This window comes from Cololabis saira, chromosome 24 (assembly GCF_033807715.1).
Source record: "Cololabis saira isolate AMF1-May2022 chromosome 24, fColSai1.1, whole genome shotgun sequence".
NCBI lineage: Eukaryota > Metazoa > Chordata > Actinopteri > Beloniformes > Belonidae > Cololabis > Cololabis saira.
The window spans coordinates 5,736,900-5,764,519 of NC_084610.1; the positions used below are offsets into that span (position 1 = coordinate 5,736,900).

Below are 27,620 nucleotides of genomic sequence, written 5' to 3' on the forward strand. Positions count from 1 at the left end.
AAGCTCTTTGCTATAACTGACAATGGTGAGATCTATGAAGAGAAACTTTCTTTTTTTACTGCCATGAGTTATATAAAAGACCCTAACGTGAATAAGACATTAACTTTAATGACTGAGACATTATTTTAATGACTTCAATACAGACAAAAATGACCTGATACTAAGATTTTATGCACTGATGACCATCTTTTACCTCATAAAGTCTGGATTTCAAGAACAAATCAAACCAGAATTGAATGCATGTTTCATTTGAAGTGACCAATTGCTCTTGCTGAAAGGCATGGCGTATATTTCCAATTGCAGGTCAGCACCCAAACAAGCAATTTAAGCCAAAATATCCAAAGGACCGTGCTGTAAATTACACACACTGGCATGCACGTACTTCCAGGAAAACAGAGAGAGCAGAAGACATAAACACAGATGTCATTTGGCAGCCTAAATCTTAACTAGCACCAGGAGATTCATCAAATCAAAGGGTTGCTGGCCCATCATTAAGGCTAAAACACACACTGCTCTCTCCACATACCAGAAGAGAACAATGGGAAACAGAGGTACACTGTCAAGCTGATGAATGGCTCTTCCCTCAGGTCTCATTAAATCACACAGGGGGCAATTCCCAGGCCATTCCAGGAGTAAAGCAAGGTGCAAAATCTCTTCACCCCCTCCGTCTGTCTACTCAGACACTTTTACAGCCTTTTTCCAAGCGTGCATGTTAATATGATATATTTCACTGCGAAAACCTGCCATTGCAGAATTTGACATAATCCTAATTCAGGCAGAATCTGTCCGGTTTTGAGGAAACAAGTCATATCTTTATCAGAAAACTCAACCCTGCAGGGCTTGGAACGACAGGAACTACATGATGTACCCAGTTGGTTCAAGATATCAGTGTCTTCAGGGTAATTTGAGACCCTGTCAAATCTCCCAGTGAGTTTAGCACCAGCTGCTGACAATGGAAAACAGCCTTTATCTATTTCTGACCACACATCTGTGTCCTCAACACTTGTTTCAAGCTGCCAAAACAAGTATGATGCTCTGGAAATCTAAATGATGGAAAGTAGCTTTGAGACGCTGAAGGAGTGCGAGTGAGGATAAGAGAAGAGCTGGATCTTAGTGAGATGAGAAGGATAAGACAGGGAAAAGAAGTTCTGCATAAAATGGGAATAAGATTAAGTGAAATGCTGATAAAAAAAAGATTCTGACACACTGACCGACCAGCTGGAAGGCTTTGGAGGTGAGAGCCCTGGCAGTTGGAAATGCACAAACCGGTTTTGCATGCTGGACCACCAGAGTGAGCTCTGATTCCGGCATGCAAAGCGCGCGCGCTCCAGATGATACGCAAAGGCACTCAAGCTCTCGGGAGCTTACGTAAGAAAGGAAAAGAAAGTCACCCTTGCAGTTGCGGACACCTTGAGCACCACCGCACGATGACCCGACATCATTTTTAAAACCAGTCACTCTCCTTTAATGTCAACAAGGCGATCATTAGCGATGCAGACCCAGCTTTTCAAACTTTTCAGCCGATTTCAGGGGGTGTCATGTCCTTGCAGCTGTCACCAACAAGAGCTTAGGGCCTTGATTGATGATTGCTTCGGATGACAACAACAAACAGCGGTGTTTACTCAGGGCAAATTGCCCTTGTCTCTCTCCCTGGTTCATTTCTTTCTCACAAACTCTTTAGAGAGAGATGGTCCACATGGCTGGATCTCTGGTTTCTGGATGGATAAAACTCCCTCGGGGTGGGATTAGCCTCTCAGACTGACAGCTAAACAAACAAAAAGCTGATTGTCCTGTTTGCCAAGGCTGCCTAGCAACAGGTAGGTTGGAAGATGGCACATAACGCTCTGGATTTCACAGCTAAATGGTGCTATAAAATGCCTCCATACAATGTGAACGCTGGGTCATTTTCAAAGCCCACAGCTGGGGTGATAAAACAAACTGGGAGAAATTACTTGGAGCCTCTGCATCGTAAAGGAATTTCTGCATCGTGTTACTGCCGGGTAGTATTTTGCATAAACCACTTGAATCACATCTCTGAATAAAGTAATGCAAACAACGCTTGCTTCCCTCTGATTTTGCTCAGCAATTAGACAGTGACACAACACCCTAACATTGACTTCTACCATAGCTGGTTTTCTTTGATCAAGCACATAAAAAATACAATTATCACCCTTTTCCTTCAAAATGAGCACTTCTGCAGCTTTCTTACACCTGCTGAAACAAAGTTAATTGGCTCTTTTTGCCATTGCTAGAAGCAGTGTGGCAATAGAGAGGACATGAATTGAATTATAGCTGACTGCTAAAACTGAAAGGGGTTGCATTCAAATATCCTGCAGGGTGTGTTGGATAGGCAATTTCTAGCAACACAGCAGGACTGACAATTAGCTGCCGGCCACCATGTAGATTTAAATAAATCGGCTGTACAGCTTTTTATCCACCAGTTTGTGCTTTTATCAGTTTTAGAGTGTCGAAGAGAGATGTTTTAGCCATTAAACTTGGGGAAGTGCTCATGCTCACACAGGTGTCACATTTCAATCACTCCCTGTCGGAGCTGGTACTGATAGCCATGGCTACTGTAGAGTTGTTTTACCCAGAACTGAATGCGCGAATCCCATTAAGGACAAAACCTGATCTTGGTGAGGGTTTTCTGGCCAGTAGAAATCAAGCTTTTGATGCCAGATAGCACAGATTTACGCTAAACCTGGAGCACACCTGCAGGTTTCTTTGGCCCAAATGAGACCTTGACTGGCAGCATTGATTCAAGACGTCAAAACAGAGCAAACAACATGAACCAAACCTGCATTTTCCATAGATTGTTGGACTGTGTCTGGCCATCATTTTTCCCGTAACTCATATCAGAGCTAGTGTAACATCTGAGCGAGCAGGCCCAGATGTTATAGGCTAGTGTGACTCAAATTAGCTCCAACTCATAGTCTTTGTGCTACACACAACACTTGTCAGTGATGTTACTGAGCCCAAAAGTGCCAACAGTAGTCGAAAGACGTCTTTAGATTGGATCCCTGGATGATGAACGCGTGTTTAACGCGCGTTGGCAATATAAACGCAAGGCGTGTTGTTTGTCACCTCATGCCTGAAGGCCAGTTGAGGGGAGGGAAGGAAACCGCACAACAAAACGTAAAATATTGTCTAAGCTAACTTTGGGGTCACATTTAATGTGACTCAAGCTAAATATAGCCTTATATTTGTTGCTAACCCAAACTAACTTTATCCTAATGTTTTAATGCAAACCCATAACTTAAGGTAGGGATTAAATACGAACAAGCTACCATTCTTCTCATGTAACTTTTTCAAGTCTTTAAGCCCATTATTAACACCATAAAGTCTTTTTTTCTGTGGACTCTCTAAAGCTCATCTCTCTCTTTTCCACTGATGCAGCGATGCACTTTTCCCTGAAAGGGAAAGGTTTGACTTCAGGTAATTGGTGGTGCCAAATCCTGTTCGGATGCAAAAAGGGAAGTAAAAAAAGTCATTTGAATATTGAAAAGTTGTCAAATGTGTTCTCCTGGCAATATATGATATTAAAGGAATTATGACCACTTCCAGCCTCGACAACATGAACTCTGCAACTTGATGACAAGCTCACTCCATCAAGCTGATTTAATAAGTCCACATTAGCATCAGAAGAAGAAGACTACATCTCCGCCCCAAGTTTGTTCATGTATGAAGTAATTTGGTTTGCAAATTGGTGCCGAGTAAACGCGCGAGTAAAGATGGATGTGCAGTGTCACCAATGCTGTGGCTTCCTACGTGACATTATTATTACCCTGCACTCCAGTTTGTGCTTGAAAATCATCTTTGGACTGAATTTTGTTTGATTCAGGACTGAATCTGTTTGTTGGTCTTGTTCCATAAAAGACACAAACACTTTCCCAGCGTAGATCCATGCATGTCTAATATTAAAGCAGTTTTTGAGAAACTTTTCAGATTAAGAGAGGAGCTTCTTCTCAATTTCTCAGCTGATAGTGTATTTTCAGTGCCACATGTTCTATGTAAAAGTGAGACTTTTCTTCCTTTCTCTTTTCTTCCTGCAGTTGCCGAGACGGATGGCAGCAGTGAAGCATGTCGGATCACCGTAAGGTGCTGTAACAGCTTCCCGATGTTGCCTCAAACGCTGTGCAAGTCATTGCCAGGCCATGTGTGCTGGTGTGACCCCCCCCAAAAATTACCGGCTTCTCTTTTTACTGTTAATAAAACCTGGGATGGATAAAGTGGTTCACAGGCTGAAGTCATACATAAAGATGTGCTTGTTCAACACTCCTGCGACTCTCCCCCTCCTCCCTCCGCCGCTTTCCCTCGCGCCACCTTGCCTGTCCCTCCCTTTCTGTCACCAGAGCATCAGACAAATGAATACTTCCCCAGCCATCCTCTCTTTCATCAGCGCTTCCCACCTTTTCATCAGCGCCCATAAAGCAGTAGCCGGCACCGATCACCGGCAATCGCCTCTCGGCTGAGTGATGAGACAGATGTGGCAGAGTTCACTAAGCGCTCTTATGGCAGAATGGATGTTACTGGGTCAGAGGGTCGCTCGCACATCTCATTACACAACATACACAGACACACAGACGCGGCGGTGTGTGCATGGGAAGGAAATACATCCTGACTGGGAGAATATCCTGGAAAATCTCAGTAAAGCGATGTCATTCAGCCTGAACAAGCACACGCTTGGACTTAGTGGTGGGAGACGGCCATGTGCAAAAGTTAGTACCCCTTCTTTTATTTCTGTCTTTTTTGTTTGATATTTGTTTTGTGTGCAGAAACTTTATTTAAAAAAATGATTTGCAGCCTTAATGTTTAAAGTAGAAATACACCCCTTGGTGAACAACAACATATAATTTTAAGCAGACCTCAATAAAAGAAGATATATTTGAGCGTCCAGATGTAGGTTAACACAATGCCAAAAAGTAAAGAGACAAGCAAGGTCTTAGAGAAGCAACTGTTACTGCATATCAGTTCGCGAAAGGTTATAAAACCACTTTCATTCAACAGTGACAGAGATTACTAACAAATGGAAAGCATTCAAGAGAGTCTGCATCGTCCCTGGAGAAGACGACCCCGCAAATTTATCCCAAGGTCAAACCATGCGACACTAACAGAAACACAAAAAGCCCAAAAGATACATTTATGGTCCTGCAGGCGTCACTGATGTTTAAATTTAATGTCCATACACGTTTAGAAGAAGACTAAAGAAATATTGTTTTGACAAGCAAGACTAAGGTTTGCAATGCTGCATCTGAACACGCTTCAATACACATGACAGTGTTATGCACAGGTGAGAGCGTTTAACACCTCATACCTGCGGTCAAGCGCGGCAGAGGGGGGATGATTTGGGATTATTGTGCCGCCGCAGGACCTGGGCACCTTGCTGACACTGAATCAACCAGTATTCAGGTATTCAGTACCAGGCCTTCTCTCCCACAGCTGAAGCTTGGATGAAAGTGGATCATGCAACAAGACAATGTTCCCAAAAACACCAATAAATCCACATCGGAATCCTTGAAGAAGAAAATAATGATGACATTACAGATTTTAACAGAAATGAATATTGGGGTACTTTTTTGTGGGTTTTTTTTAATACAAAACTGAACAAGATGCTCTGTCCTCTTCAGACACTGAAATTAAGTGCCTGTAAAAGTTTGTTCTCGAGAGCCAGAATGGACTTTTTACTGTTGGAGCTCATTTATCTGTTTATACTAACCAAATGAAGACATCACTCTTGTGATACAGGGTAAGAGTCCTCAATAGATATATTTTCCCAGGATCAATGCAATGAGTAATAACCTCGTGGCTGAAAAAAAAACTGCTTAAAGGAGCCCGGCAGAGATGCTGCACCGAGCGGCGCCGCACAAAGGCTTCCTTTCATGCCTGGCTGCGTCACGGGCCAGGCCATGTCAAATACCTCGAACGTGGTTTCCATCTTCAATATCATCTGACTGATGTGGGGCTGGAGGCGAGCAGAGCGACATCTGCGTGTCATGAGACGGTGAAAAACAAATCAGGACCAAATGTCAGTTTAATTAAATGACAGTTTACTTTTCTTTTCTTTTCTTTTTTTTTTCTTCAGCTGAGAGCCCAAACTTGATTTCCAGAATTTCACGTCTCGCATTTAGAGTAAATGTGACATTTTAATAAAGAACATGTCTGGAACGGAAGCAGTTCCAGGAGCTCTTCTGAGACAAATAAGATTACGGCCCAGTTTGTCCTTCCTTAACAGGATTGATTGAATTTTAATTTCCATGAAATTACATCAGGTTGACGCCGGTAAAAGGTCGTCAAAATCTTGCGAGGTGATTTCCAGACTGGTTAGGTATGTTTCTGTGAAATGCATGCATTTTGTTGCTGGCGTTCCTGGAGGCAACGGCGGCGACGGGGAGGGCTCCCGTACCTGCGCTTCAGCAGCGTAGTGCACAGCGAACAGGTCCGGAGCTTACACAACAGCTCTGCAGAGATCAAAAATCCATACTGTGTTGATTCTATATGAGGAAGAAAACGCAGCGAGACTGAAAGAAAGGAGAAGCGAGGGATGGAGGAAGACAGGAAGGAGGGGGCCAGTTGGCTTTGCTCCCCAGCAAGCCTGCTGTGTGTGTGAGAAAGCAGCTGTGGCCAACTGAGGATTACATAACACACTGAGACACACACACTCAGACGAGAACAAGTCTGCATATGGAGGCAGATGTACAGTTCCGCTCAGCTTCTTTTGTCGCTCCTTCTTTAATCCTCATCATGATCCCTCCAGAAGTCGAGTAAGAAAGAGCCTGATGTGGGTTTTTTAATGTTTTCTCATTCTTGGCACTGGCTACAACTATAACAGCCCAGTGTGGAGCAGCTTCCTCCGTGGAGTCTCCGCGCATCCCCGTTGCCGCTGCTCATCAGGATGCCGCTCTTGTTGTCTGGAGATGCCCTCCACCCTTGCTGGGGTGGGTGGAGGTGGAGGGGAGGGGGGGTTCAAGGCTGGCGGACTGTGAAATGCAAAGCGCCCGCTGTGGGGAGAATCTGCATGCTCTGCAACATCCTCAGACCCCCTAACTGGGCTGATGCCGCTGCTGCCGGAGAGATGCACACATGCAATCGATGTGGGTGATGCGTACGAAAGATCTGGACCCCCCCCCTCTCTCCTCTCACCGTGTGATGTCAAACAGAGGTCTTCAGGACGCTGGTTTGGGTTTGAGGCCCAGTTTGTTCTGAGCTCTAGATTGATGCCATCTTGTCTGGATCTGACTCCACCCAGCTCTGGCTCATCCAATAATTAGCATGCACTGCAAAAACTTAATCTTACCAGGAATATTTGTCTTATTTCTAGTTAAAATGTCTCATTTTTATTCCAAAATATCTCATGACACTAAAAACAAGAGTCATTAACAGAAAAATAACTTGTTATTTGAACATTTTCACCTGTTTCAAGTAAATTTTCACTTGAAATAAGTATAAAAATCTGCCAGTGGGACAAGATTTATCTTCTCATTACAAGCAAAAAAATCTTGTTTCACTGGCAGATTTGTGGAAATCTACTTGAAACAGGTGAAAATTGTTGTTTTTTCCAGTGATTTGACAAAAAATTAGACATTTTAACTAGAAATAAGACAAATATTCTTGTTAAGGTTTTGAGTTGGTGCAGTGTGTTCACCACCTAACCTGCCTCAAGCTAGATGTTAGATCTTGGTTTACTTCTGGCTAACCTCCAAGGCTCATTATACACAATTAGTTTAAAATCATTTAAACTGATATGGTGCAAAAAACGTTCACCCCCATTCTGAGCTCACGCCCCTATTGGTCATCCAGTGAACTACAAGTTTCCCTGCTCCTGCAGTGGCTTCAGCCTTGAAAGCTGGATGTTGCCGCTTGGTTAAGGTGAATAAATTAGTTTATTTAGCAAGTAATGAGGGAGATTATTGGTCATTTTTTAGTGACTGGTATCAGCCAAAGCTCAGGAATACCCAAACTGTTGACATGCAGGCACCTCAGTGATGATTTCTGCATCAATCATCATTTTAGTCGTTAAATTTACTTTTTATTTTTTTTAATCAAATTGACCAATTTTGTGCATCACTTGTTACAATGGCTGTGTATGCATTATGATTTTGTGCATAGTGTTACACAAATAATTGCATACTTCTGCAAAGTAGCACAAATCATATATGACATAAGGATGTGAAAAGCAAGAAAGGCCAATTAACATAATAAAAATACATGTAATCTAACCCGATATTGATCATTGACGACGCCAGTGGAACATAGTTCCAGCGAAATTTGTTCTTTCCTCTTCACAAAAGGCAAAAGTAGTGTCAAAAATAGAGAATAATTGTGTAAAAACAACTGTCTCTGTTTACTTCTTTAACATTAGTATACATTTTAATGTCCAGTCGCTTTAACTTCATCCTCATTTTTCATTTTTGAACAGTTAAATGTTACATGTAGCATGAAAAATAGGACAATTATGTCATATATCACCCTGATTTCTAAAGACCAACATTTGTATCAGCCACAGACAAACCCACATCGGTCTACTTGTGGATTTATTGTTGTTCTGATGTTTTTTTCCCAGAGCGCCTTGCTGGCCCTCGCTGGAACCTCGTGCAGTCAGGCAACATCCACATGAAGAACTCGATGCACCGAGCAGCCGCAGTCAGTTTGCTAGGATCAGCATCAGGCACTGGTTTGTGCGCGGCGAACCCCTGAGGGATGATATATGTGTCGGGGGGAGCGTTTCCCGAGGTCAATGACGGACAACCGCGGGCGGTGTCCGGTTACATGCTGCCCGTCAGGGTCAAGTGCCGGAGAAGAGGCCGTGCCATCACCAGTGCCTGAAGGCGCATGAAAAATCCCTCGCATCAGCCTGAAATTCAGTTCAGAAGTGCTTTAAACGCCGGCGTCTAGATGTGAAGATGCTGATCGAGCATCTAACTGGGGCTTTATCTGAGCTGAGGATAACAAGCTTTGGAAATCGCAGCCGAGATAACAGCAACCCATTTGTTGGTCCAAAGACTCAAAAATAACACGCGCTCTTTTTTTTTTGATTTATTTATTTGTATATTTTTTGCTTTGAGGGAGACTGGGTTCCACACATAACAAGTCAGATCTGACCAGCTCTGCTTGTTCCAAATCCAGCTCAGCACTGCTGTTTGTTCCAACTCTGAACAACCGACTGTCCTGGGATTTGGAAGAGAGACGGCGCGGTTCAGTTTGGCACTGTTAAGTTCAATAATGGAACACATAGCAGCCTCAAATGTACCATCTGCAGACCTGCTAAATACTTTTCTTCTCCTCTGCTCCCCGCCCCCCCCTGTAGCCGGCTGAATCATGCCTCACAGACACCAACAGGGGACACAGTCATCATTCTTGCCATCCCGTCTCAGGGACCCATTTAGGGGCCGACCACAACGGCCCCCTATCTCACCATCAGATGCCATAAAAGCATCAAATTCTAAATTGTGCTGAGAATACAGAGGGGACGGCAGGAGACGGGGCTTTTAAGGCTGATAATTCCTGCATTCAGACGGGGGCTTGTGGCGTCTTCATCCCGCTAGAATGAGCACAAGGGCTGCCTTGCCAAGAATGTCTCTGTGCTGCATGGGGAGAGGGGGTTTCAAAGTGTGGGGCCACTCATAATCCTTGTACTCACAAGCATGCACTGTGATCTTCTTAGCCATAATAAGGGCTGTTTTTCCAATGAAAAACATTTAAAAAAAAACTTCTAAAATATTTACTCCACAGTGATTCATGGTGGGACCGAGACTGAATTCTTTGAGGGCGGCTCTAGAAAGAGGGAAGACTGTTTCAAAACTCTCTTAATGGTTTTCAGCCCAAATGTTGCAGTTTTGTTAATAAAGTGGCATCATGCTTGAATGTAGAAATGCACAACGCAAGACAATAGCGAGGAGGCAAGAGTGCAATGTAAAGACTTTAGCTCTGCATTTAGTTTAATTGACACTTTTAACTTGGCGTACATTTTTGGTTAGGGTTAGGAACTAATTGGTTATGATTAAGAAAGGACAATGGTTGGATCTGAAATACGCCGATTGAAGATGTTAAGCTTTAAAGAAGGAAAAACTGGAAAAAGTGATTCAAAATTCTGTTAATCGGCTCGTTTTCCATCTAAATATTGTAGTTTTGTCATTGCAGTTGGCATCAAACTTGGTGTATCCAGTAACACACCAACACAGCATCTGACAAAGGAGTGACAATCAAGTGGTTTTGAAGAGTCCCTAGGTTCAAAACTGAAGTGGTGGAACTTTTTTTTCTTACTTTTAACTTCCTGTTCAATTTTTGTTACTTTTAGGCTCCAAGACTAGTTGTTTAGCATTAGGCAGTGATATAATGGTTGGGCTTTAAATACAGTGATTTACAACTATGAATAGTGATTGTTATTCATCTGGTTTTCATCCCACATTTTGCAGATTTGCTACTGCAGGTGGCGTCACACTCTTTACATCCAGCAAACACAGAGAAAAAAATACATTTAATAAAATGTAACACCAATAGCAATGATCTTTTAAAGAGTTAGCATGAAGAGGCTGGAGTGGTATCAGATGATGAAGTGGTGGGACTGTCGTTTATTTGTTATATTTTCCATTAACCTTTAACTTGCTGTTCACTTTTGGTTAGGTTTAGGGACTGTGACTGTTTGGGAAAAACTAGGAGAGGATCATGGTTTGACCTAAAACACACAATACACACAATGATTCACAATACTAAGCTTTGAAGGAGAGCCAACAAACTGTAAATCATCTGCTTTTCGTCCCATATATTGCAGTTTTGTCATCAACAACAACATTTTAACAAGTGCTTGGTTAGGATTATGGAAATAAAACTATATTTTGGTCTTAAATACACTGATTGCCAATGTTCAGCCAGCTCATTTAACAATAATGTGAAATTTGTTTAGAAAACTGATGGTAAGAGTTTGTGTTTTTTGCAAACTTCAGTCACTATTGTTCTATTTTCAACTCAGGATTCTTGGTGAGGGAAAAAAAAATCTTCATGCAAGAATGGCAATAGGAAATCAATGCTTTTGACACATGCCGAGGGTAAAGGTGGACAAGACATGCCAGCAAACTGAGCTTCCCTGACAGGTGTATCTATAAATAAAAAATAGTCTCTATAAAAACTGAATGTAACTCTTTCATATAACATCAGAAGATGGATGCAAACTGCTAAAGAAGGGGAGAGTCAGTGTTTTGTTTGTCTTTTAATTCCAGGTGGAAGTTTTAATGGGAAGAACGGGCAGCAACCAGTCCTTTCAGTGAGAGAAAGCATGGCATTTTCCTCCTCTCTGCAGATAAGAGATTTCCCAGCCTACACACGCAGCTGTCTCCCTCTTCCATTTGCATTAGGTATTGATTTTGATATGCGGGCTGTGGGTGAGAAGCAGGAGAGAGACGCGCGCCGCATATGGTGCACGTAGGCCCGTGCAATTTCAAAATGACAGCGAAGGCAGGGAGTTGGAGACTTGTTATGAAAAGATGCGTCGGTGGCGAACAGTAGGATGCCAATTAGGCTGCTCGGCCCCGGCGAGATCCGCGGTCACGCACCGGCTTCTCTCTCCCCATCTCCATCTCCCCCCCACTCCTCCATCCTCCTCCGGGGGGGCGGGGGTCAAGCTCATATTTCATGAACAATACTGGAATCAAATTTCCATGCAATGATTTTAAAAAACTCTTTTCTTTCTTTCTTTTTTACAGTTTGGCATTGCAAGCAGCATCTCCAGCAGCAATGCAGGTGACTCTGGTATTAACTTAGGGATTTGGGGGAAAAAAAGAAAAGGAGGGAGGTTGTTAAGGAGAAGAACTGCTTGCTGTGTCTGACAGGTGAGGGAAAAACTGAAAGGATAGTTGGATAAATCAGTAAATATTGCTGTAAAACAAAGATTTGACTCATTGAACCACCAAATATTATTTCATAGACTCCAAAACGTCAAAAACCAGCATTTCTTTTAAATAGTTAAAGGTCCTTACTGGTCCAAATGCACACAGCACGTGTAATTAAATATACCTTGCGTGGGCTGATATCAGGATAAAAGAGAAGCGTTTGATGAATATCTAATGAAGTGGAGGTGCCGTGCACCATGCGCTCTCTGGAGCTCCATGCCTTATACTTCTCCTTAAGCGCCCATATATCCCCAACTTACATTAAGAAAGAGTGTAAATTAGAGCAAAAAATAAATTGTAAGAAGCAGCACGCACATGACGGCTCTTGCCCTCTTGCGCCGCCCTCGTACATTTTTTTCCAGGGCATTTAAAGATGGCACAAAGGCAGACGTGACACTATATCTATTATGAATAAAAGAGGGCACTTCTCACTGCAAAGGGGGGGTTCACAACTCAGTAATCTGAGGGATGCATATGTATTATTCACGATCAATTCAGCCCCCATTACGGGATGCGGATCTTCATTTTTATGGATGCGTTTGACAGCTTTATTACGCGCCGCTGCGCTTTTACTCAGAGGAGACAGTAAGCCTTTTTAATTTATTCTTAAATTGTATGCCCACTCTTGAAAAAAGTTGACGCCCGCAATCCCGGATTTGAAAGTTGGCACGTACCTGCTGCCAGTTCTCCTCCAGCGACGGCATGGCAGAGAAGTAGCCGGTGTCGTGCACCAGCTGAAGTTCCTGAAAGATGCTGTGGTTCGCCAAGACATCCATGCTGACGCTCGGGGATGGAAAAAACAGGAACGATCCACAACAAATGTGCCTCCTTTTCTTGGCTCTGTCAGACCTCTACATCCACTTCTTTCATATTAGTCCTTTAAAAAGGTTGGTTAATAGCGCGGCGCAGCGGCGGAAAGCGTGTCTACTGGGCTCCGGGTACCTGCGCGCATAACCGGTGCGTAACTGAGACTGGAGGCGGCGGCGGCTCCATGCGTATCCGCGGTGCCAAAACAGCCACTGATAGGGAACCAATCGAGGGGAGGGGCTTTGTAAAACGAAGAGGCGTGGCTAGACGTGTCAATCAACTCCCATTTGCTTGTCCATTTAAGGCCAATGGGCGGTGGAGGGTTATTAGAGCCGCGGCGGCGCGTGGAGAGGCGGGCTGAGGGCTGATCCCGCGCCGCTGATTGGCTCCGCCGACACGTCAATCACCTAGAATATGAGCTCGATAGGTGAGCTATTTATGGATGGGTATATAGATTTGGAAGAAGGACTGAGAGGCTAGTCTGAGGAGAGAAGCCATGGTGTAAACATCATGTGTACAAACATTCCTGTAAAAAGAAAATCATGTGTATTCCTGTAAAACACGTGGAGGGGAGATTCCTATGGGGACTGAGCTTTAATGAGCGTATAGACTAACCTTGGGGAAAGGTTGGGGTCTTTTGAGACTGCCATGCGAGTTAGTTGAGGTTAAAAGTGCTGTTTTTTGCTTCATGTGACAGAGAAAAGCCTGATTTTACAGACTCACATTGGGGGCAAATCAAATATCACGCAGCTCATGTGCTCCGAGTAAGAGGTGAAGAGGTCCACTGCGTGTGTAGAATGACAGATAAGTGCCCAAATCTTCCCCGATTTGATGTGTTTGCTGGTGTGAGCAATGCCGGTTATTCTCTCTCCTCGTGTAAGCCACCGAAATTGTGTCTTTTCCACACAAGACTGGATAGTATTCCGCCTCATGCTGCTCACACACACAGACTGGGAGTATTGTAGAGGTTTGTAATCTCATTACAGTGCTTGGGGAGGCTGGCTGAAGGCCCTGGCGACGCGATTTACACATGGCATTTTGGGAAGGAGAGCTCAGCTCAGACAGACGATGAAGCTCCGACTGACATTTATCCATTTGACACAACTCACTCCGCTGCTTGCTGCTTCCTCCGACTTCCTCCTATTTCTCTGCTTTTTTCTTCCCCCCTCCTTGCTGTCTCCAGCCTCCCTGTACCTCCTTCTGTTTCTCATCTTTTTCCTCTCCATCTGATCATATCCATCCTCTGTCCTCTTGGCTGCACGTAATCGTGCACCCTGTTCTGAATTTTGCTCAGCGATAATGTGTAAAAGGTGTGACTGAAGGAGACAAACACATGATGGACACATGAATGCAGCATCATGTGCTCTGCAGAAAACAACAGCCGAGCACGCCTTGTCCTGTTTAGGAGAACTCTGCACGGATGACTGAAGTGTAAAATATTTAGCAGATAAACTCTGCTTTAATGCAGAGGTTATGGGGGTCCTTGGATTGCAGAACAGGCAGCAGAAATGTGTTTTTTTCACTGCTTAACCAACTGAAACATTGTTTTTATTCAATGATGATGATTATCCCATTTGACAGAACCATTTCTTTGACATAGAGTGGCTGGTATTTGTTCATGTGCCAACTATTTTTGTTCAAATCAGAAAAGAAACAGGCGTCCTGCAGCTTTGCAGTTACTGTGGGTTGTGAAAATGTCTTAAAACCCTATAAAAAAAAGGTTAAATGGTGTCAAAATGCATTCATATTTTACTGATTAAAGCAGTTTATGGTTTAATTCATTTGCTGAGAAGCACCTTCTTTGCCAGTTTTGGGCTCTGCCACCTAGAGGGCATATTAATTAAGATTATGGGCATGTAATCTCTCAAATACATTTCCTTTCCAACTATTCTACTATTCTTTGAGCTGCTTTCAGGAGCAAAGAGAGTGTGTCATCCCTCTAAGAACAGCTTTCAGCATCAGTTAAGTGCCCCCAAAAAAAGGAGATATAATTACATCCGTGTGACACGCGGTGAGTAGATGTAGTAGTCGTGACAGGAACAAAGGAGAGAGGCATTGCAGGTAGACGGCTGAAGCTGATCGATTGCAGCTAAATGTCAGCACACTCGGCCGTGTGTATCAAAAGTGAGGCTGATGTTTGAAAATAAATAAAGCTAAGTGGAGTTAAGTGGAGAGTAATTGTTTCCAGATTTGTCTAAGCTGTGGTTGTGTGGATTCTGAGCACTTTGGACTCAAATGTGGAGGCTGATAAATCTCACCAAGTGACATAATTCTGGAAAAGTCTCACTTTCTAGCAGGTATTCCTGGTCCATATGTTCCTTGTCATCTCACTTCTGGATTTGGCATCCTGAGATATAACATAAAAGTTCAGATGTGATATATGTATTATTAATAGATGCAGCAGTCGTTCAGATATTGAACGGCAGAGTCGTTCATACACACCCAAAACGGTGATGGAAAGTGTCATGGTGTGCACCCTTCCCATAAGATTTGACAGCCTATGAAATAATGGAGTTGCTTTGGTTTGATCCTCAGAAAATCTGTATTTCCAACATAGTTAAAGTGGACGTGGCATAATTTCCGTGTTTCATCACTGATTCAAAGTGACTTCTCACCCTTAGACGTCTTTGTAACAAAATGATGAACAAGGTGGTGTTGTACTTTTATGCAATATAAGCTCTACAAACATCTTCCAGTTCCCCAAAGACCTACAAACCAATAACCAGTATAAGCAGAAAGTAATAGAGTTCTGCAAATGTATTTCTTCATCATTTCAGTTGGCAATTTGAATTTTGTGACAAAGTCCCAATCTGACACTGGATTTTCTAGCAGACTGAACTTGAAGTCCATGTGTTTGTATCTTCTAGATTACTGTAAATTATCATTCACAGGAAGTCCAAGTAATTCTATGAATATCCTCCAGCTGATCCAACATGCAGCAGGACAGGAATCAACGAGAGACCACATCTCTCCTGTGTTGGCCTCCCTCACTAAAAAGTTTCTTTTAATATTTGGATCAAGTTCTGGGTCTCTAACAAGTGCCTGGAGACAATTTGTATCATAATAGATGCTATATTAATAACATTAAGCTGAACTGAAGTGAAGCAATGCTATTCTGATTTTGGAAAGTTGTGAGTCTGAACGGCTAGCGGTGGGATATGCTGTTTTATTTGTCTGCATTCTTTTTGCGATCGGCATTTGCACATATTTTCGTGCAAACATCGTGGATAAACAAAGTTAAAAATTTAACAAAGGGAGCTAACTTCATTGGTGTTTCTAAATTTGATCACTGGGCCACCAAACATGTCCAGAAAACACTCAAGACAACAGCATCATGTTTAAAGGAAGTAGCATTACTTTTTCCTTTATCTTTCCAAATGACTAACTGTTTGGAGGTATTATGGGCAGTACTTGAGTTGTAAAAAAAAAAAAATCAAGGGGAATGGTGGATTTTATCATATGGGGACAGATAATTTGTGCTGATTACAAATAATATAATATATTACAAATAATAGCAGTGACCAAAACACCTGCAGAAATACTGCAGGAATGACATAGCAGCAGTTAAATGCAGCCTTCTGTAAGCTTTAAATATCCACTGGGCTTACATCAAATACATCAAAACACAACAATAAAAAACACTTTTCTGAACTTATCAATATGACTCTGTCCTTCACAGGATAAGTAAAATGGATCACTGCAAAAACTCAAAATCTTAACAAGATTTGTCTTATTTCTAGTTAAAATGTCTCATTTTAGTAACAAAATCTCATTACACTTAAAACAAGACTCATCACTGGAAAAAACAACAATTTTCACCTGTTTCAAGTAGATTTTCACTTGAAATAAGTAGAAAAATCTGCCAGTGGATTATTTTTCTTGTAATAAGAAGATAAATCGTGTCCCACTGGCAGATTTACTTGAAACAGATGGGAATTGTCAAATAAGTTATATTTCTGGTGTTATTAAATGTTGAAATAGCAGTAGAACCACATTCATTGATGAAATGACATAAGGGATGGAAAGGGGGGATGGCAGTTTTACAGGGGGGATGATTTTGACCGTTTTTATTTCAGGGGGGGATGCCATCCCCCTCATCCCCCCCAACTCCAGTACTGATTATGGGAGTGAAGTTTATGCAGTAGCATCCTCAGTTAGGGACTGGGGTGATTTGCAGCCAGGATGAGCGGAGGATGGACAACCACGACAGGTTGTGGGGGGGTGGACACTGTACTCATCGTTCCTGGTGGAAACGAGGACTTGGTCAACAGATGAAGAAGTTGATTTGCCAGTCGATTGACATTCCAACTCTTACGTCAGGTCATGACCTGCGCTGAGCGACGTAAAGAATGGGATCAATGAAACAAGGTGCTGAAAAGAACTTCCTTTGAAGGGTGCTCGGACCAACGCTGAGAGAAGGGTTAAGTCATCCTCACCCCGGATGGGCTTAGAGTAGAGCCACCTCTCCTGCGTGTTGTACAGGACCAGTTGAGTTGGTTTGGCCAGAGGTGTCAAAAGTATTCACATTCATTACTCACGTAGAAGTATAAAAGTACTGGTTTCAAAACTACTTAAAGTATAAAAGTAAAAGTAATGTAAGGGGGAAAAAAGCCATTAAGGACAAAAGCAATTGAAATTGAATGCATCTTGATATAATGCAAATATATTAAAGAACCATATATGTGTACTATTGAGCATTAACATGTGTTTCAGAGAGCAGGAGATATGATGACTAGTTGCCTATAAGTATTGTAATGGTGCAAAAAGTCAAACTTCAGAGGCATGTTATCATTTATCCTAACCTTTATTGGAATGTACATCCAAGTTTAGTTGCAGGAATCTGAGGGAACGGATGTAAGAACAAAACTGGACAAGAACATCTGAAACAACCACAACCAAATTCACTCTATCCGGATGGAGCAATTTAACTGGATAGTTTTTTTTTAAAGGCCGAAATGAAATAGAGTAACAAGGCTGTTTTTAAAATGTAAGGAGTAAAAAGTACAGATAATTGCGTGAAAATGTAAGGAGTAAAAGTAAAAAGTCGTCTGAAAAATAATTACTCCAGTGAAGTATAGATAACCCAAATTTCTACTTAAGTAAGGTAACGAAGTATTTTATTACTTCATTACTTGACACCTCTGGGTTTGGCCCCGGGTCGGGATGCTTTTGAGACACCGTCGAGGGGAGGGGTTTCACAAATGTCCCTTTTGAAGGGGGGACATTTCTGACTATGCACAAACTGAGCTTCCTGATTACGAGCAGCATGTTTCACACCACGGTGCCTCGGTAGCCTTGAGACTTCATTATGTCCTGATCCAAAGTTGCCTGTGCTGACTGCAGCAAAGCAGCACCGAATCGTTTCTTTTCTCTGAAACTGTTGTTCAAAAGGCAAAATAAGATACACTTGGACCTTGGAGTTCAACTTGACGTCCTCTGGATGTTTTCTTCACCTCTTTATCTACCATCAGGGTTAGGTGTCCTCTTCAACTACATGCTGGGAGGTTTGGTTTCAGTCACACTCACTTCACTTTTTAGTAATATTTGCAGCTCCAGTCACAAGAACATGAAACCGCTCTGATTTGCACCGATAACCAACAACACACTGGAGACTTTTCTCCCTTTAAATGAGCTAATTAGCGGATACAAAAACACATGACAGCCGCTGGACTAATCAGGGTTAAAACTGAGCTTGAAGATCATTTTTAGTGATAAAACCCCCCAAAATATTTTAGAACGTGAAAGATAAATCCTAAATGACTTCGTGTCATACTTTGGATCAGTCTGTCGTACTGTATATTGAAGGCATGCAGGTGTATAACTGCCTTCAGTTTTAATGGTCTTCATGAAATGAAAGTGAGACAAATTTGTCTGCAACATGTGTCAACACCATGTTAAACTTTATTAAGACTGCCACGAGCCTTTAAAAATAATAGTGAAAAAAATTGAATTAATATTCCCTTTTCATTTTTTTGAAATGAAGCTTGAGAAACATGAAAAATTATTGAATTTATTTGTCTCACAGCGATCGGCCCCAGCACCGGTGGGAATTAGCAGCACTGAAAGCTTCCTGCTAATGCTGTGTACCCCTCTCCGGGTTCCTCTTCTGCCTCCGAAGCCCGTGCATATCATAGATAAAAAATAAGTGCTCACCATTATCCGTGGGCACACGGCGTTATATTGTGGATGCTGACATTGCTCTTACCTGGCAGTTGGTGCTTTTACTATATTAATAATGGAGCAGGCACCATCCATCATGGGGATATGAGGCTGCTAATCATGTCAGCTCCCTGCATATTCACTCCTTTCATCAAAAGAGGAGGAGAAGGCACCAGGAGAGAGGCAGAGGAAGCAACAGCGGGGGGAAGAGCAGCAGAGTTACGGTGAGAAGTGGCGATTAACGGAGTGGGGAAGTGACGGAAGGAAAAGAGAGGAAAAGAGGGGGAAGAAGGAGACGGAAAGGGACGATATCAATGTGCTGAACACATGACAGATGCCCTTGGCCTTTTGCTGAATGGCTTCCCTGTTGGCAGGAGTTAACCAGTGTATTTAAACAGGACAAGACGAATGGGACCTCTACTCCCTGTGCTCACTGAACCAACCCATTTCTATTCCAACTCACAGCCGTCCCCCATGTGGGAATGCTAATATGGTTAGCTGACATTGCTGGGGTTAAAACTTCATAATGCTGTTTTATTGTAAAATTCACTTTACTGTGACTTTCCAAACCTTTTTCTGGAAGCCTCCACTGAGCATCGCGGCTGAGTCGGCATCTGTGCTGCTTGAAATGCCACAAAAACAAGGTTAGCGCTAAAAAGCGAAAGGGCCGGCATTATTTCCCCAGTTTACCGTAGGATGTTTTTGCTTGTTTCTCCATCACCAAATTTCTTGGAACGAGTTGATTTGCATGTAAAACGGCACCTCATTTTTGCAGGGACACACTTCCCAGCTGGCCTCTGTAGCCATATTAGTCTCCTGCATCCGAGGATCCCTGAGTGTCTGTGTTTTTCCCTCATTTGCTGTAATATGACACCCGCGTCCTGATGTGTTTGAACATAACATTTACACAAATCTGCAGTTTTTTTCCCGCAGCTGAAATTGCCTCAGTGTAATATTATGATAACTTTCATGCTTTGAGGGAATAAAACCACACAATTATTTCCCAGAATGCCCGCCCTTGAACGTGCCTTTTTGCTCGGCGATCGGCACAAGAAAAGGAAATTTTCCCAGTGATTGATGGACCTGGTTAAGTAAAGATAAGATTTTGAAAACGTGGCCATATGTTTGGCATATGTATGTCTCTTTTGGCTCAGAGCCTGGATGCAGAAGCATCTTCAATATCCAGACATCTTCCTCACGCTCCACGGGGGGAAAAAGGGAGAAGGTGCAGATCGGTGATGAGTTGCAGGAGGGGAAGAGGGGTGGATTTCAGAGCGACAGGCCAACTGAGAAGAGCGATAATGAGCGCTCGGGGCTGTCTGGGGTGCAGACTCCTTCCTGCACCAGATAGCTGTGAGAGGAAGGAGTAGAGATGTGGAACAGGGGGGCAACGTGAGCACAGAGGGCAGGCAAAAGTGGCCTCTGGGTGATGTTTGATGCGACACTGCTGCTTCCTACGCCAGGAAAAAAGCAAGCTAGTGACGAGGCCATGAGGGGCAGCTGTTAAGTGCCAATTAGGCGGCGATGAGTGGGAGAAGGAAATACCCATTTGCATGCACACCACCGCAAAGCAGGAAGGATGGGAGTGGTGAGAAAGTGAAACAAATAGGCCGTAATCCCTGTCAGTTTTCACACAGGCGCTTTCCCTCTCACCCGCTATCTTTCCTCCCGCCTGTTAGGTAACGGCACATCAGTGGCAGTTGGAAATGTGGGTTATGATTCGCTGCTCCATTTAGCTCCGTCTCCGTCTGGCCAGAGCTTCATCTGAGGGCCACTGAAAGGAACGTTTCATAAGAGCTTGTCACGTTATGCCAAAGGACAATGGCTGTTGTCAGGGGTCCAATTAGTGGCCAAATTCACATAGTTTTTAGCTCATGACACACAAAACGATAAGGTGGGATGAGGAGAATCCAGCCTCTTTGCTTTTTCAGAGCTCATTTTCACCAATAGTTAGTATTTCTTGCAGTTTTATATAAATTTAGAGGTAGTTAGGATGGGATGGGAAATGCTAATACTATTAATAATAGTAATAGAAAAAAAAAACATACCGTGATTGTGATTATGTCAAAATGTGCACAAGCAGGAACAATAAAACTAAATCCTTTATTTAAACGTAATAACTCAACTAAAAGTGCTCCAAAAGGAAGGATTAATGAGGTAAAGCAAGCACCCAGAGGAAGTACGAAGGGAATCACACGAGCTGAGGAGAAACTGGAGTGGCAGAGTGGCGATGGAGCAGCAGGAAACGCAGGAAACGCAGGACAGTTTATCGACATCTGAGCAGGTGAAACAACTGGAGAGAAAGCCAGACAGGAAGGGCCGTAAATGAACCCTCACTTATAGACTTACCCCGTTGTATTGCTCCGTATACAACCTGCAACACTTTCCCCAAACAAGTTGTGACAAATAAAAATCTTCCATTTCAATATTGCCATTTTTTTCACAACACAGAAGACACCAAGGGATGAAGCTTCTCTGTTGTTATTGTGCACCATTCTCCTCTTAAAGCCTGTCTTAAGGAGTCCAACCGAACGGCTTTGCTCATGTCTTATTGTTTTGTGTTTCATATTTCTCCACAGATTCTCCGTTTGGGGGAAGTCAAGACTGAAGATAACCCATCCCAGTTTCTTTCCCTGTGTTAGGGCTGGGCGATATATCGAGATTTTAATATATATCGATATATTTTCAAACGCGATATGGTACGAGACAATATCGTTTATATCGATTTAAAAAAAATAAATAAAATGTATGATTTTGATATAGCTTATTTTGTGACAAATTGACTTGAATGTTTTATTTGAGATTTGCACAAATGTTTTGTTATTTGCACAACTGTCAACCTCAGTGGAAAAGTCTGCCTGTTACTGTCTACATTGTATTAATTGCACAGTGTATTTTAATTTAATTGTTATGCAGGAAAGGGATATTTGTTTTATTTTATTCTAGAAGCATTTTTATTCTATATATGCAGGCAGTTTATTTTTATTTCATTTGTTGTATACATTTTGATATTGTGCAGACCTCTGTTAACAAAGGTACCTGTGTGACATTTGGCACAAGGCTTTGTATTAAAACTGACTGTTTTTTTAAGGGTTTGCCTCAGAAAAAAATGAAGCTAACAGAGATGCTATGCTATAATGGAAACCCCAATTATGGCACAGAAAAAATATCGATATATATCGAGTATCGCCATTCAGCTAGAAAATATCGAGATATGACTTTTGGTCCATATCGCCCAGCCCTACCCTGTGTAGAAAGTGCATGCATTACAAAGTCATTGTCTTCTTAAAAAAGTCTCTGGAAAAGACGTGGTCTTGAGGGCAGTAGGTACAAGTTGCTGTAAAATAGAATAAATACACCTTTACACCAAAAGTACACCTTTTAACCACATAGCGGTCCATCCCTTCGCCTCAAAGCCCAGAGGTGTCGCCACTTTGGCTGGACAGGGTTCACACTACACTGTTAAAATTTACCAGCATTTCACAATAATTAACAGTATTATTTCACAGTAACTTGTTGTAATTAGGTTTCCCTGTAATATCCCAATGAATACCTGTAAAAAGTACAGTATCCTTGGATTTTACAGTATTTAACTCTTGTTTTACAGTAAAATCCTGCAATCTAAAACCTGCTGTTATATCACAACAAGGTCTGTAATATCACAGCAACACTGTAAAAAAATGCAAGGATTTCACAGCATTAAACAGTATTATTACAGTGAAATATTGTGTTGAAATGCACCCTGGGAAGTCACATGACCTAACCGAACTACTATTTTGAACTGAAGGCGCCATATCCCACATTTCTCTTCTGGGCTGAATGGAAAAGGTAAGCAGCATGCATGTTTGCAGCACTTACACCCATGTTATTTTAATATGATAATAATATTTACTTTCAAATGAACGTTTATTGCATGACACAGTTCATATTTTGTTACCAAGGGCCCGAAATTGTTTAAAGTTCTCTTACAGCATTTGCTTATAGTAGTAAGGTTAGTAATGACGAGAGTTTCGGTATAATTTTTCATGTCACTATCACCGTTTAGACAAATGTAGTGTTTGTAAAGTTTATAAAACCAATGATAGGACAAAAATTACTAGTTATGTGTGCACATTTTTGTAATTAGTCAAGGTTATCATAGATTAGCCGGGCTAACAGTTAGCTGTTTAACTTTAATGACTTAGTGATTCAAATGAAAAAATATTTTTCCAGCGGATATCTTAGTTACAACGTTGTACGTTGTACTAACGTTGTACTAACGTTGTACTAACGTTGTTAGTTACCCTGTGATGCCCACTTCTAGGTGTGTCAGGTGGGGCCCAGCAGATTTGCCAGAGGGGGAGACCGAGGCAACGTTGGAGAATATGAAGAGGGATATGCTGAACATCTACTCAGGCATGCCATCTACTGTCTTTTTGGGTCATTTTGTTTAGACTTTAGTAATTGGTCAAGATCTGAACATTGTGTGTGTTGGGTGGCTACAAGACCAAATTGTTACTTGGGTACTAACAATGCATTTGTATGTCTGTAAACACAGAGGAAGGAATGAATGGGGCAGAGAGAGCAGAACCAATGATGGAAAAGACATACATCATCCTGCGGAAATACCTTAACAAAGAGCCTGCTGCAGCAATGTCTGAGATCAAACAGGAGTGGCCATTTCTCTTCTCTCAGAAATGCCTATTCTCACACTTTGGCCTCCTGACGGACGTCAATGTCCTTCAGAAGCTACAGGAGAAAATTAGTCGACGAGGACAGACCATCCTGGATTACTGTGCAACACTGGACAACCCCAAGATCCATGATGTCCTGGCCTGCTATGATCCAGTTTGAGTTTGATGCTTGAAGTTGATGTAAGATTTTTTATTCAAATATTTAAAATGCAAAATGAGTGATTACATTATCAACATTTACCTTGTATGATATGCTACCTCTGACCAATGAACAATATTTATCCTTTATCCTAAATCCATGCCATTGTGTGTTACTATGTTACAGCCATGTGCCACTTCTGTGGACGTCAATACTTCAGAGCTCCCCAGCACCCCCTGCTTGATCATTCAAGGTAATGTTAATTTCATGTAGTATCGACATTTCTAACAAATTATTTTGTTTTCATTCTAGAAATCTACCCGATCACAATAAATAATAATTATTATAAGAATTACATTTGTATAGCCCTTTTTATCTGAAGCAGATCGCAAAGTGCTCATAACACATAATGTTGTATCTGTTCATTTCAGGTGACACGATGAAGCCCTCTGGATGGCTTATATCCATCGAGGGACATGTCGTGATGGGCCCACACCCTTTCTTTTTGCACGGAGTAGCTGCTTTCTTCAGCAGCTATTACGTCTTCAACCTTGAGTATCCTGCCACTGGATCATCAACGCTGGAGTTCATTCAAAGGTATTTTATAAAGATCACATTTTAATCTTCTAATTCACATTATAGTACAGGCTTCCAACTTAATGATTGTCTTGAGGTCTAATATGCTGACAAACGAGGTACCTGAGGCTAGCCTGGTGAGACTATCCTGATCTCGCAAACTCATATTCAGTTTCGCTCTGCAGATCAGTATGGGTATCTACACGTTATGCTGACAAATACCTGCTGGTCCAATCACAGCTGTTTATTCTGTTTTGGGGCAGGCTATGTGATTTCGAAACGTCTATTGCAAAATGTGAATGTATTGAATGAAGTAGAGGAAATTTTCTTTAAAAGCAGAACAAAATCCTCTCAGACCCTTAATTGACAAGGATGTATTTGTCATACTTTGAACAGGGTTTAGTTTAATTTACTAACTGGTCAATTGCGTGAAGACGCATTTCAGTGGCGGCGCACGTTGATATGGCCTCTCATCAACCACTTGGCTACAACTAATTATGGTGACAGGAAGGTCTAACAAGTTTGGATTATAAATCTACCAGGGTTTGATGTGGGAAAAGGCACAGGTGAACACCTTGATAAATGTTGCCTGCAATACATATTGTAAGTCTGTTTTAAAACTGAAACTATCTTTGCTTATTAACAGGTGCTTCCTGGGCATCAATCCTGAAAGAGGCTCAAAGACCAAGAAGCGGACAACAATGAACCCTCATGTGAGCACCCTTTGGAGGAAACTTGTTGACTTTGAGTGGGCATCATAGTATTTTTTTGCAGCAGTAGTTTTCAGGCTCAGTTTTGAGTAGCCTCGTTCTTTATGTCATTTTTTTTAAAGACAACTTTGCACTACAAGATTTTTACACAATGCTGTTGCGTGTGGACTCATTATAATGTTTGAGACTGAGAAGAGTGCCTGACTCCTTTACGACATCCCTTCATCGCTCTCCCTTCCTCTCTTATCTTGCCATGAAGGCCTCATGTCCATCCTGTCCATTACTGTTTTTGTGACACAGCTAGTTAAAGTTAAAGTTGTGAGACAGGTAGTTGAATTGCAAGTTTGCACAATTTCTCTGCATTTTCTGCATTTTAAGGTGGCTTTTATGACTAGAAATTCAACTTTCTAGTCATAAAAGCCATCTTAAAATGCAGAAAATAAAGTTCTTGGCATCTGCTGTATTCATATTGTACATATTGTTCTGTAGTGCTGTACAATATTATTAAATATGCCATTGGGCTAACATTGACTTTACCTCAGAGTTGTTTGTTTACAATGTTTGTAAATTCACAGTAAATGGAAGCTTCTGCATTACTTTTACAGTAAATTATTGAACAATTTTAGCATGACTTCCACAGTATACATTGTAAATTCACAGTAAATTATTGTCAACTTGTACATTACTTTCACAGTACACAATGTAAAAGTACAGGGCCTTGTTGTAATGATGTACAGCAAAAGGTTGTAATTCTCCAGTAATGTACTGTAATATCACAGTAATTGCTTTGTCATTGAAGCTGTAAAGTTACAGTATTCAGTTGTGTTATTACAACAATGCATTGTAATCTCACAGATATAAATTACAGTAAATTTCTGTGAGTATATTTCACAGTATATTGCTGTAATCCTTACTGTGAAAGTAATGCAAAACTTATCCAATTATTTACTGTAAGTTCACAACAAAAAAATTTACAGTGTAGGTTTGATAAAGGTTTAAGTGGCCTTTGTTAATGTAGGTTAACAAAAGGTTATATCCAGGAGGGGAAGGTGATTTGACAGTCAGTGTCTTGGAAATATGAAAGATCTGCAGCAGTACGCTGGCAGAAACTGGTGCTCACTTTAACTAGATGTACTGACTCAGACAATTCAGGGGTAATTTCAGACGAATTACAAGCATTTAAGGTTGTGTTAGTGCCAATCCTGGCACTTAACCATCATATATATGCATATAAGAGAGTAAAAAGAACCATTTAAGAAGGGAGTGGATTTATGTTAGCAGATGTGTTCTGCTGTGACTGGCTTCGAGTGTGGGTTTGGAAGAAACAGCTGCTCACTTCTTTTTCCTGATTTGCGTTTAATCGCAAGGATATTTTCCAGGAACATGGTTCCAGGCCGTTCTTTCCCCCCTGGTCATAGCAGCTCTTGATGAATGACCAGTCCTGATCCGGTGCCATCAGAGGAAACCAGAGATCACGGGTGTCCCGTCGGCTTTTCCCACACACTGAAATACCTTGAGTGCTCTTGAATCAGTAAATGAAATCATGCCCCGTAGCACAAATATGTAAATCGGTTCCAATCTTTCTTTGAGGGACATTGTTTTGAAATATTTTAACGCCTCAGTAATTAACTCATTTTGGTCTGCTGCCTGTGTAACTGCAGCCTTTCCATCCCTGTGAAGTGGATGACGACAGTTAACATCTGCAATGTTGTTATTGTCCATAATCATGACCTGTCTCTATTCATACTAACTAAATATCAGATCTTACAGCATGAAACCAAACAGAAATGACACATTATGTATTTTATTTCTCTGCAAATGGAAGCAGGGTCGAAGAGGAGCGCCAGCTAAAGCGCTAATGAAGCCGTTGACCTTGTTTGCATCAAAAGACGACATGTACAATCACCTGAATTTAACACCTACAGGTGCACACACAGGCACACATAATCAAGGGGTATGATTTTCTATCCTCTCTGATGAAATTGCACAACGGGGTAAATTACGGCGATATATATTCACAATGGTTCCAGATGTAAAAGTGTCATTCGTCATCAGGGTCGCTGACAGTGAATGAGTCTTTTCATGTCCGAGCTTCCAGTCAATCTTGTTTCTATGCATGCTGCACATCTGAGGCCTAAGTAATTTCCCTGGGCTGCCGCCTCAGATCCGCCCGCGCCATACTGCGTTTTGTATATTCATGTGTGTACTTTCCTATCTTAATCCTAGCTATTACTCGCATGGCTGGCCATGTCAAGGGGAGATTTGCTCACTCACAGTGAATGGGCCAATATTGACAGCACGCCCACTGCATCAGCGATCAGTGTTAGGGCTTAGCGCACTAGATTCACAGGTTTGGGGCGCGATTCAATGAGGGGGGTGGCGTGTTAGAAAACAGTCCTCACAGGGAATCTATGCAAATGCTAAATGCTACTCTTAGACTGTCAGGAGCGATAATTTAGCAGCGGGGGATGATGTGATGTCCACGTGCTGCTTATCTTTCTAAAAGGTTGTGTTGTACCCAGTTGTTAGATGTGGTTTTTAGGGACAATTTGCAATGTGGTAAAAATTTATACTCAAATTCATCTTTTATTTTGAGTCAATAGTGACATAGGTCTGGCATGTGTAGTAGCAGATGTGCTGTTGCTAATGAACCCTTAATTCAGACATGTTTGCA

General features: G+C 41.9%; 2 protein-coding genes across 2 annotated transcripts in view; one reads left to right on the forward strand and one right to left on the reverse strand.

Annotated features, from left to right (window-relative positions):
• Window positions 1-12,872, reverse strand: part of klf7a (Kruppel like factor 7a) — a 46,943-nt gene extending 34,071 nt beyond the window's left edge. The window contains exon 1 of the mRNA XM_061715623.1: window positions 12,557-12,872. Within this exon, the coding sequence (XP_061571607.1) occupies window positions 12,557-12,658 (102 nt within the window). The 5' untranslated portion in view covers window positions 12,659-12,872. The remainder of the gene's footprint in view (window positions 1-12,556) is intronic.
• Window positions 12,873-23,109: 10,237 nt separating this feature from the next.
• LOC133425444 (uncharacterized) lies at window positions 23,110-25,044 on the forward strand. The gene is made up of 6 exons (XM_061716299.1): window positions 23,110-23,243; window positions 23,386-23,575; window positions 23,677-23,701; window positions 23,847-23,913; window positions 24,092-24,257; window positions 24,883-25,044. Exons 1-6 carry the CDS (start codon window positions 23,138-23,140, stop codon window positions 24,995-24,997), a joined length of 669 nt encoding a protein of 222 aa, XP_061572283.1. The 5' UTR covers window positions 23,110-23,137; the 3' UTR covers window positions 24,998-25,044.
• Window positions 25,045-27,620: the final 2,576 nt, after the last annotated feature.